The 11,604-nt window shown below is 54.5% G+C and overlaps 1 protein-coding gene across 1 annotated transcript in view; it reads left to right on the top strand.

Annotated features, from left to right (window-relative positions):
- The window catches only part of MRC2 (mannose receptor, C type 2), a 25,098-nt gene that overhangs the window by 13,075 nt on the left and 419 nt on the right, over positions 1 to 11,604 (top strand). Inside the window, exons 10-25 of the mRNA XM_010856562.1 lie at positions 66 to 214; positions 1,057 to 1,274; positions 2,594 to 2,736; positions 4,086 to 4,188; positions 4,443 to 4,581; positions 4,693 to 4,728; positions 4,971 to 5,131; positions 5,218 to 5,285; positions 6,180 to 6,280; positions 6,577 to 6,713; positions 9,342 to 9,456; positions 9,579 to 9,742; positions 9,922 to 10,030; positions 10,526 to 10,764; positions 10,901 to 11,069; positions 11,168 to 11,547. Of these exons, the coding sequence (XP_010854864.1) occupies positions 66 to 214; positions 1,057 to 1,274; positions 2,594 to 2,736; positions 4,086 to 4,188; positions 4,443 to 4,581; positions 4,693 to 4,728; positions 4,971 to 5,131; positions 5,218 to 5,285; positions 6,180 to 6,280; positions 6,577 to 6,713; positions 9,342 to 9,456; positions 9,579 to 9,742; positions 9,922 to 10,030; positions 10,526 to 10,764; positions 10,901 to 11,069; positions 11,168 to 11,547 (2,431 nt within the window). The remainder of the gene's footprint in view (positions 1 to 65; positions 215 to 1,056; positions 1,275 to 2,593; positions 2,737 to 4,085; positions 4,189 to 4,442; positions 4,582 to 4,692; positions 4,729 to 4,970; positions 5,132 to 5,217; positions 5,286 to 6,179; positions 6,281 to 6,576; positions 6,714 to 9,341; positions 9,457 to 9,578; positions 9,743 to 9,921; positions 10,031 to 10,525; positions 10,765 to 10,900; positions 11,070 to 11,167; positions 11,548 to 11,604) is intronic.

Below are 11,604 nucleotides of genomic sequence, written 5' to 3'. Positions count from 1 at the left end.
GGGGCGGGGGCCCCCGGGGGCTGGGGGGGTTGAGCGGCCTGCCTTGCCCAGCCTCTCTCCCACAGGTTCGAGCAGGCCTTTGTCAGCAGCCTTATCTACAACTGGGACGGTGAGTACTTCTGGACGGCCCTGCAGGACCTCAACTTCACCGGTTCCTTCCGCTGGCTCAGCGGGGACGAGGTCATGTACACCCACTGGAACCGGGACCAGCCTGGTGAGCCCCTCACTCAGCCCCCTTCTCGGCGGTGCCTTGGTGAAGCCGGGAGGGCCATGGTGGATCACCCCTGCCACGACCGAGACCCAGGGCTTCATAGGAGACAGCATTCATAGAGTGTGGTAATATGGATAGAAGGATGGCCTCCAGAGCTGAAATGCCTGGCTCAGGTCCTGACTTTGCAGTTTATTAGCTGTCCATCTTTGAGCCTCAGTTTCCTCATCTGTCCAATGGGGATAATGGTTCTTTCCTCACGGGGCTGACATGCGGCTTGCATGGGTTAATATATGTAAAGCCCTTGGAATAGTGGGCATAGAACAAGTGCTTCCTATTATGCCATTTCACATTTATTATCTTAAAAAAAATTTTTTTTATAAATCTTTTATTTTTTTATTTTTTTGGCTGTGCTGGGTCTTCCTCGCGGGCTCAGTGGTTGCAGTACACAGGCTTCTCTAGTTGCCCGCCAGCATGTGGAATCTTAGTTCCCCAACCAGGGACCGATCCCATATCCCTTTGGAAGGAAGATTCTTAACCGCGAATCCACTGTTATCTTTTTTAAGGAAGTCCCCTGTTATTTTTTTTAAGCCTTTTCAAAGATGGAGTAGATGATGAAACAGGCTCAGAGAGGTTAAGCAACTTGCCTAAGATCTCACAGGAGCCAACACAGAGTGAGGCTTCTGCCTCCATTTCCTTCCTGCTCTCTCCAGCCCTGCCACCCCCAACCCCACAGCACATGTCCCTGCAGAGATGGCCAAGCTGGCTCCCCATGCGGGGGCCATGGAGGTGCCCCTCGGGGATGTGAGGCAGGGCTCAGTGTGTGCGTTCCCTCCTCCCTCCTCCAGGGTACAGCCGTGGGGGCTGCGTGGCCCTGGCCACAGGCAGTGCCATGGGGCTGTGGGAGGTGAAGAACTGCACATCGTTCCGGGCTCGCTACATCTGCCGCCAGAGCCTGGGCACGCCCGTGACGCCTGAGCTGCCTGGGCCAGACCCCACGCCCAGCCTCACCGGCGCCTGTCCGCAGGGCTGGGGCTCAGATCCCAAACTCCGGCACTGCTATAAGGTAGGCAGCCTGTGGGCCTCGGGGTTGGGGGAGAGAAACAAGAGCAAAGAGACAGCATCCCTGGCAGGGTGGGTGGTCCCGATGGGACCCAGCCATGATCCGAGCAGGTGGGCCCTAGAGAAACTTCTCCCCTTAGGTCCTTTCTGTTGAAACTCTTGTCAGTGTCCTCTGAGGCCTGGTGCACAGCAGGTGCTCAGTAAACAATTGAGGAATTGAAAAACCCACAGAGACCATCAGTTTTAGAGACGCTCAGATGGGGCCAGGCTGGCAGCTCTTTAGAATTGCCCCGGGAGCGTGATTTATATGTGACCCCTTATATGTGGAATCTAAAATGTGACAGAGATGAACCTTTCTATGACATAGAAACAAAATCACAGATGTAGAGAAGAGACTGGTGGTTGCCAAGGGAAGGGGGTTGGCAGAGAAATGGAGTAGGAGGTTTGGGTTAGCAGATATAAGCTTTTATATATATAATAAGTAAAGAACAAGATCCTACTGTATAGCACAGAACTATATTCAATATTCTATGATAAATCATAATGGAAAAGAATATTAAAAAAGAATCTGTATATATTTATGGGCTTCCCAGGTAACACTAGTGGTAAAGAACCCGCCTGCCACTGCAGGAAACATAATGAGACTCGAGTTCAATCCCTGGGTCAGGAAGATCCCCTGGAGGAGGGCATGGCAACCTACTCCAGTATTCTTGCCTGGAGAATACCATGGACAGAGGAGCCTGGTGGGCTACAATCCATAGGGTTGCAAAGAATAGGACATGACAAGCGATTTAGCCCGCACACATATATATATATTTATAATTGAATCACATTGCTGTACAGCAGTAATTAACATAACATTGTAAATCAATGTTTTAAACCGAAGTACAGAAGTACTTCGGTTTAAAAAAATTTAAAAATCTTCCAGGCTGTCACTATAGAGATGGGGATTCAGTGGGCTGTGGTGGGGCCTGGTGATCTGTGTTTTTAAACCTGGCTGGGTTTGGGAGCCACTGAGGTAGTCCAGGGTCTTTTATTATAGAAAGATACTGAAATCCAGGGAGCAGAGGGACTTGCCCACAGCAAACTGTGGCTCTGCTGGGATAAGAGCCCTGATTGCCCCACTTGTCACTGGGACCATCTCTGGGAGGTGCCTGTGCCAGTTTTCCTCCCCAGGGGCTTCCTCTCTGATGAGCAGGGCTGTCTTAACTAGCCTCGACACCCTGTCCACTGAAGCCCCAGCCCCCTCTCCACACAAGTCATGGGAGGGCAAGTGTCCCGTGGGAGGTGGGCCGGGGGACAGCTTGGACTCTGCCCCTGCAGGTGTTCAGCTCGGAGCGGCTGCAGGATAAGAAGACCTGGGTCCAGGCCCAGGGGGCCTGCCAGGAGCTGGGGGCCCAGCTGCTGAGCCTGGCCAGCTACGAAGAGGAGCACTTTGTGGCCAACATGCTCAACAAGATCTTCGGGTACTGAGCTTAAGGCGCTGGCCCATGTGCACGTGTGTGGGGCTCTTGGTTTTGCTGGACACAGGGCAGTGGGCAGGGGGAAGGGGACCCCAGCGAGGTCTGCCCGAGGCTTGGAATGACCTGTGTGTCTGCTGCTAGTGCTAGGCCTGCCCTGTCCCCACTTAAGTAACCCTGGTCTCGCTGGAGTCGGAGACCCTGTGTTGCTCATGTGAGCCAACAGCACCCTCTCGGACTCTCAGATCACACAAACCTAACCCTAACCCTTAGGGGCTTCCCTGGTGGCTCAGCAGTAAAGAATCCACCTGCAGTGCAGTAGACACAGGAGATGCAGGTTCAATCCCTGGATCGGAAAGATTCCCCTGGAGAAGAGAATGGCAACTCACTCCAGTATTCTTGCATGGGAAATCCCAAGGACAGAGGATCCTGGTGGACTATAGTCCATGGGGTCACAAAGAATCAGACGCGACTGACTGAGCACACATACAACCCTAATCTTTACCATCTTTCCTTCTCCTTGGCAAAATCTATAAGCTTATCCAAGTGAGTGCCCCTTCCTGTAACCCTACACCATCCCATAATAACCCACACTCCTCAATAAACAGCTTTTCCTGAGAGACAGGACGAGAAAGGCTGCAAAAGTGAGCATTTACCCATGGGGGTTCCCCCCAGAACCCTGTCTCTGTCTCGTGGGTTCCTATGATACACAACCCCATCATCCCTTAGCCTTGGGAAACATCCAAATGGATCCAGGTTTCCAGATCTTAATTCCAGGGACGTCTCCTCCCAGCAAACAGCACAATGACATTATTTGACTAGTGATTATTAGAGCCCATGTTGATCGCTTCTCGCTGTGTGCCAGAGGCTGCAGTAAACATTGAACCCACATTCAATGTTCTCCTCAGCCCTACAAAGTAGACATTATCCCTTGTGGGCTGATCAAGAGGTTGGGTTATTTGCCCAAGGTCACAGAGCTAGCTGGTCCAGGGATGACCTAGGACTGGAGTTGAGGTGTGTTTGAGTCCATGGCCCCAGGTCTATGCACTGCCCCTGTCTACTTCCTAAAGTGGAAGTCTGCAGACTTGCTGGAGGGGCACACCCTACCCAAAGGGCAGCAGTGGAAGGGGCCAGGCCACACCTGCCCTCAGTCAGTGAGCGGGGTGCCCGGCCCAGCTGGCCCAGTTCTCTCTGGGGAGAAGACATTTTACGGTGGGCTCAACAGTGTTTTCAGTGTGAACCCCAGATGGAGAGGCTCCAGGCCCCCGGGACTGCCCGAGTCACAACTGCAAGGATTCCCCTACAACTCTGACCCTCCCCATGCCTTCTGTCTCCACCCCTGGGTTGTGCTGAAGTGAATCAGAGCCCGAGATCCACGAGCAGCACTGGTTCTGGATCGGCCTGAACCGTCGAGACCCCGGAGCCGGGCAGAGCTGGCGCTGGAGTGATGGACTTGGGGTAAGGGGGCCTGGAGGAAGCGGGGTGGATGGACGGGATGTGGGCGTAGCCTTTTGGAGTGGGCGTGGCCTTTCGAAGGTGCACGAGGTTCAGTAGAGGCAGGGCCTATGGCAAGGAGAGGGTGGTGGGGGTGCCTAGCCCAGGTTGGGGCGCGGGGTGGGGGGGTCGCAGCTTATGCCAGGCCTCTCGTTGGTCTGCTCTGGGGTTGGGGGTAGCCTGTGCCTGAGGCCCCTCTCCCCCTCTGATGTCACCAGTTCTCTTACCACAATTTCGACCGGAGCCGGCACGACGATGATGACATCCGCAGCTGCACGGTGCTCGACTTGGCCTCCCTGCAGTGGGTGGCTATGCAGTGCGAGACGCAGCTGGACTGGATCTGCAAGATCCCTCGAGGTTGGTGGGGCGGCGCTGCCGGACCGGGCAAGGGATGACGGGCAGCAGGGCCCGGGGTCCAAGGAAGGGTCTCCCTTCTCTGCAGCGTGTCTGTCCCTGTTGTCCCCGTAGGCACGGACGTGCGGGAGCCTGACGTCAGCCCGCAAGGTGAGGCTTCCTGTCCATCCCACACCCCGTGGCAGCCGGCCAGGGAAGGGCTTGACCAGTACAGAAGGGAAGGGGGTTAAGGGTTTGAGCCGAGGGAAAAGGGGATCGGGGCACATTACTGGTCCAGGTCAGATGGGCTCGCAGGCCCGCCAGCCCTGGCTGCCCTGAACCCGCCTTGTCCTCCTTGGGCGGGGTGGGCAGGCAGCCGAAGCCTGGACTCCACCCACATGCTGCCCCTGCAGGCCGGCGGGAATGGCTGCGTTTCCAGGAGGCTGAGTATAAGTTCTTCGAGCACCATTCCACGTGGGCGCAGGCGCAGCGCATCTGCACGTGGTTCCAGGCTGAACTGGTCTCAGTGCACAGCCAGGCCGAGCTGGACTTCCTGGGGCACAACCTGCAGAAGGTGGGCATGCCAGCAAGCAGGGAGGGCAGCCCGGGAGCCAGGGAAAAGGCCCTGCCAATCCTCACCTGCCTGCCCGGCTTCCCCAGTTCTCTCGGGGCCAGGAGCAGCACTGGTGGATCGGCCTGCACACCTCAGAGAGCGACGGGCGCTTCAGGTGGGAGTCCTGGCCGGGCGGTGGGTGTGGCTGGGCAGCGGGGCGCATGCGTGGATGGCTAGCAGGGACTCGGGCTGGAAATGAGAGGCAGCATCGCACACAAGAGACAAGATTTGGTTTTGAATCCGGTTCTGCCCCTTGCGGGCTGTGTGGCCTTGAGCAAGTGACTTAACCTTTCTGGGCCTCTCTTGGTTTTCTCACCAGAAAATGAAACAACGAGGCCTGCCTGGTAGGGTTGTCCTTAGGACTAAAAATAAGGTGTCTGAATCCTTGGTGCTGCATCCAGCTCATTGTTCACTCACTCGGTCGTGTCTGACTCTTTGGGACCCATAGACGGCAGCCCACCAGGCTCCCCCGTCCCTGGGATTCTCCAGGCAAGAACACTGGAGTGGGCTGCCATTTCCTTCTCCAATGCATGAAAGTGAAAAGTGAAAGTGAAGTCGCTCAGTCGTGTCCGACTCTTCACGACCCCATGGACTGCAGCCTACCAGGCTCCTCTGTCCATGGGCACTAAATAACAGCAATTCGTATTATGCTGGGGTCACTCATGAAAAAGGTCCACTGAAGACGTGGGCAAGAACACATGATGGTCCAGAGGGGCCTCTTCATGCTCAGGGCTCACCTACCAGAAAGACCAGAGAGCACATGAGTGTCTGAGCACAGCGTTGCCACTGGACTCCTGCTCTGGGATCCTTAGACTTCTTTTCTAGTTAGAGAAATGGAAGGCACTGGGTCCTTGGACTCCTGCTGCACTGAGCTCAGTAGCCTCGCTCTTCAGTCTGTGGCCCTGAGCCCCTAGACTTGGGCCCTGGTCTCTGCCCCCTCGCTTCTGCATTCAGGGGAGGTCTAACCTGGTGCCCTGTACTGGGATCACTCCTGCTTGTGCCATTGCAGGTGGACAGATGGTTCCATTATAAACTTCATCTCCTGGGCCCCCGGCAAACCTCGGCCCATCGGCAAGGACAAGAAGTGCGTGTACATGATGGCCAGCCGAGGTGAGGGCAGGGTAGGGCAGAGAGGGTGCAGAAGCCGAGGGGAGGGTTGGTGTTCAGGGCAGCGAGGTGAGCCCAGGCAGGGGCCCTCAGTCTCTTCTCATTCTCTCTGTTCGCCCAACCCAAAAAGGATTGGATCCAGAGAGGGGCAGGCCGGTGCCTGTCCAGCAGCCGCAGAGCACTTGAGTTCAGAGCTGGACACAGGACCCGAGCCCCAGCCCCGCCTCCTCTCAGGGCGTGAGGCCAGGTGCTGGCAGCCCAGCCCCACACTCAGAGTGACTGCTCTTCACTTTTCACAGAGGACTGGGGGGACCAGAGGTGCACAACAGCCTTGCCTTACATCTGCAAGCGGCGCAACAGCACCAGAGAGCAGCAGCCCCCAGACCCGCCGCCCACAGGGGGCTGCCCCTCTGGCTGGAGCCAGTTCCTCAACAAGGTAGGGAGTAGGGAGGGGGCCTGAGGGGAAGGCTGAGCTTCAGGAGTCCTGGCCCTCTGGCAACCTCAGAGTCATGGCCTCTGGCCTGAACCTACCACCCTCTCCCCTGCTCAGCCCCAGGACCAGGGCTAGACCCCTCGGACACTAACTCAGCGTAGTGACACCTTCCAGTTCATAAAGTAATAAGGTTGCCCATATCGTTTGGTGAGTTTTCTAGATCCTTGGTCACCAAACATCTTGATAATGAACTCTTATTAAAAACAAAATGTTGAACATACAAAATATATATGTGTGCCTTACATATGTGTGCAAAAGTAAATATATGTATTTACTTCCATATTGGGACTTCCCTGGTGGCTCAGACGGTAAAAGCATCTGCCTACAATGAGGGAGACCCGGGTCCAATCCCTGGGATGGGAAGGTCTCCTGGAGAAGGAAATGGCACCCCACTCCAGTATTCTTGCCTGGAAAATCCCATGGATGGAGAAGCCTGGTAGGCTATAGTCCATGGGGTCGCAAAGAGTCAGACACGACTGAGCGACTTCACTTTCACTTTCCATATTACTGTGACTGATGTCATATATAATAAAATATGTACAAGAACAAAACAATCTAAAGCCTGAGCTAAAGATTTTAAATGGACGTGAGTCTGAGTGAACTCCGGGGGTTGGTGATGGACAGGGAGGCCTGGCGAGCTGTGATTCGTGGGGTTGCAAAGAGTCGGACACGACTGAGCGACTGAACTGAACTGAAATGAAAGATTTTAAAACAGTATTTTTAGGTTTTCAAAATTTTTCCTTAATGGTATGAAAAACATTTTGTGCTCACTCTTCAATTGATCAATTATAATAATTATTACTATTTTAAATAATTTTGATAAGAGCAAAGTGATCACATATGCTTCATTATTTTTATTTATTAATTTTTAATTTCTTTATTTATTTTTGGCTGCACTGGGTCCTCCTTTGCAGGACCTTTGCAGGCTTTCTCTAATTGTGGCGAGTTGGGGCTATTCTTCGTTGTGGTTCACGGGCTTAGTTACTCTGTGGCACGTGGGATATTCCCCGACCAGGGATAGAACCTGTGTCCCCTGCGTTGGCAGGCAGATTCTTAACCACTGGACCACCAGGGAAGTCCCTATACTTTATTAAAAAATCTAGGTCTGACACTGATTCAGACTTCACAGGTCTTGTTTGGAGTTCAAATTATTTTAGAACATGGATTGAATGGTTGTTGTAGATGAAAAGATTGCCTTACAAAGACAAATAGATGAAGAAAGTTCATCCATCATTGGCTGGGCTTTCTAAGTCCTTCTCTCCATTTTTCGGTCCTTCTGCCAGTTAAATGCCAATTAAATTTTTCAGTCCTTCTGCCGATTTTTGTTTAAAAACTAGCTCATCAATTTTTGCATTTAAATGAATCTGCCTTATAAACTACTGAGAAGAACTGATTGAGAAGGTTTAAAAAAAGTCTCTGGAAGATTTTTTAAAAAACAACATTTAGAAGATTCTCTTTCCAACTATTTTGAGTGTACAGCTAGGAGAGTTTGAGGCAATCAAGAGAATCAGGATGGATGTGCCTCTAAACATGTTTTCAAAATGTTCCTTCTAGAGTGTGAGTTTCTTTCCAAGAGTGGTTAGTGACCCATGGGCTGATTCATCCAACCTGATTAGACCTTCATTGTTTTTATCTAGCGGCTGAAAGAGCTTATCCCAGGAAGCAAAGTGTGCTATTTCCTTGTGGTTTTCCCTGGCATCCTTAGTATGAGCTTTGAATCATGCCTTCTTTGCCGGACACTGTAAGACTGCTTAACTGAGTTGTGAGGATTAGATTAGTTAACACTAGATAACATAATCCATAAATCTTTGTCATGCACTGGAGTGCAGCCAGCTCATAGTGTCATGGAGCTCTCACTGTCTTCAGATTATTCAAGCAAATAATACACCTTTTCTGCCTTAAAGAAAACAAAAAGAGTAAGATGTATTATTTATATTTTGAAACAAGAAAAACTAAAACTCATCTATACTCTCCAGAGATAACCACTATCCATATTTGTCACTCCACTTTCTGACTTTTCCCCCGTAACTGAGATCATACTAAATAGCACAATTTTGTAGCCAACCTTTTTTTCCTCAGTGTTGTATTTTGAGTATTTCTCCATGTCATTGAATTGCTCCAAAAGCTTATTCTTATGGCTTCTTCCACCTAATCTAAAACAATATATTTCATATATGTAACCGGTCCCTTTCTTAATTTGTCAGCATCATTGTAATGATACCAATAATTCTGTTGAAGGCCTTTGAAGTATATGAAGCCAAGAACCAGACAGACCTTGTCCCCAGGCGTGGCCCAGGGGTTGCTGTCATAGGTAGTGCAGCATTTGGTGGCCCAGAGAAATCTTCCCACTTTAAAATTCCTCAGGGGTGGGCAAGTTTATGTGAATTTGCCGTGCCAGGTCGGGAGGGTATCAGAGCCTTGGTCAAGGAGACCCAGATGTCCTGGTTCTCCTATTTTTCTCTCCCAACCCCCAAAGCCTCCCCAGGGCCTGGCGCTGAGGGGTCGGAGTTCCTGGGTGTGGGGGCCAGGGAGGTGGAGCTGGGTGTCACGCCTCCCCCCTCCGCCCCACAGTGTTTCAGAATCCAAGGCCAGGACCCCCAGGACCGGGTGAAGTGGTCAGAGGCACAGTTCTCCTGTGAACAGCAAGAGGCCCAACTGGTCACCATTGCAAACCCCTTAGAGCAAGGTAGGGTCAGCCCAGGGGGAGGCCCCAGAATCCTCTGATACCGTCCCCCTAGACGGCTAGAGCAGAGTGAGGAGGGGGCTGCCGCCCTGTGGCTCATCACAGTCTGTTCTGGGGGACTGTAGCGTTCATCACAGCCAGCCTGCCCAATGTGACCTTTGACCTTTGGATTGGCCTCCATGCCTCAAAGAGGGACTTCCAGTGGGTGGAGCAGGAGCCTCTGCAGTACGCCAACTGGGCCCCTGGGGAGCCCTCTGGCCCTAGCCCTGCTCCCAGCGGCAACATACCGGTGAGGAAGCCCCTGCCCCATGCTCTCCTCTTCACCCGCTAACCCGCCCTGGCCCGCAGCACGTGTCTTCACACCTGGGGACCCCCTTGCAACCTCTTTGCTCATAGTACAGACTTTTGGGGGTGGTGGCACAAGGCAGGCAGCTCTTGGGGCTCCCCTGAGCGGCTCCTTCCCCCCAGACCAGCTGTGCCGTGGTCCTGCATAGCCCCTCAACCCACTTCACTGGCCGCTGGGATGACCGGAGCTGTGCAGAGGAGACCCATGGCTTCATCTGCCAGAAGGCCACGGGTAGGTATCACCCGGGAGCCTGGAAACCTCAGCCCAGGGCTGGATGCTGTGGGCCGAGCCAGGAGGAATGAGGCATGGTCCCTGATCTCAGGGGACCACTCTGCTTGGGAAGCAAATGTGCAGAAAGGCCAGGCACCGATCAGAGGGACAGGCAGTGAGCATCCAGGGGTTGCAGGAGGAAGGTTTGGGATTTGGAGGGCTACCGATCTCAGGCAGAACTAAGACATTGGGCATGCATTGTGGCAGGGACCCTGTGGTTCAACATCTGAGGCTTCTGCAGCTCTGAGCAGGGGTCCCTCTACCCTGGGTTCCTGGTCAGCCTCAAGGTTCCTCATCCCTTTACTAGTAAGAACATATTATTAATAACAACAGTGACCGACGGTTACCATGCCCAAAGGAGAGTTGGTCTCTGCCTGCTGTTCCCCCTCGGCCTCATGCCTGGGGATGGGGTGAGGGGAGCAGAGCCCGGCCTGAGTCCTGCCCCCTTCCCTGTAGACCCCTCCCTGAGCCCATCCCCAGCAGCGTCGCCCCCTGCCCCGGGCGCTGAGCTCTCCTACCTCAACGGCACCTTCCGGCTGCTGCAGAAGCCGCTGCGCTGGCACGACGCCCTGTTGCTGTGTGAGAGCCGAAATGCCAGCCTGGCGCACGTGCTTGACCCCTACACCCAGGCCTTCCTCACTCAGGCCGCCCGAGGGCTGCGCACGCCACTCTGGATTGGGCTGGCCAGTGAGGAGGTAGGCACTGGGCTGGGGCCCCCTACCCCCAGTTCCCTCCCTGTCTCCTCCTAACCCCCTGCCTTCCGTGGCCACCCCCCTCCATCCGGCCCTGGCTGGTCCCCTTGCTCCCGTCCTGATGGCCCCCTGTGCCCAGGGCTCCCGGCGGTACTCTTGGGTCTCGGAGGAGCCGCTGAGCTACGTGAGCTGGCAGGACGGGGAGCCCCAGCACCCCGGGGGCTGCGCCTACGTGGACACGGATGGTGCCTGGCGCACCACCAGCTGTGACACCAAGTTGCAGGGTGCTGTGTGTGGAGTTCACGGCGGTGAGTGCCCACCCGCTGGGGCAAGGGCTGGCCAGGGAGAAGCCGACCCCAGGAGGACCCTGGGCCACTTCCTCAATCCTGCATTTCCCCCCTCACAGGGCCCCCTCCTCCGCGACGAATAAGCTACCACGGGAGCTGTCCCCAGGGGCTGGCGGACTCGGCATGGATTCCCCTCCGAGAGCACTGCTACTCCTTCCACATGGAGCTGCTGCTGGGCCACAAGGAGGCGCTGCAGCGCTGCCAGAGAGGTGGGCTGGGGAGGGGGCGAGCGCCCCCACCTGGGCGTTTCGGGTGGCGACCCCTCTCGAGGACGCTCAGAGACCCCACGAATATAGTCCCCGTGCTGCACTCTGCTTGTCGGCTGCACTCACCTCTCAGTGCCCCTCAGGGCCCAATCCACACAGACCACCTGGGACGGGACATGGATGTAAATGTAGCCCCCCGTTACACGCACGTCTCCATGCCATCCTCTATTCAGGTTGCCAGGGAAGAGGGCGGGGCCTCTCCGGGGGCTCTGCTACCCCCCAGGAGACTC

This window comes from Bison bison, unplaced genomic scaffold (genome assembly GCF_000754665.1).
Source record: "Bison bison bison isolate TAMUID 2011002044 unplaced genomic scaffold, Bison_UMD1.0 scf7180017864371, whole genome shotgun sequence".
Lineage (NCBI taxonomy): Eukaryota > Metazoa > Chordata > Mammalia > Artiodactyla > Bovidae > Bison > Bison bison.
Note: the sequence above shows the minus strand (reverse complement) of the source record. Positions and strands in the feature narration are given on the sequence as shown.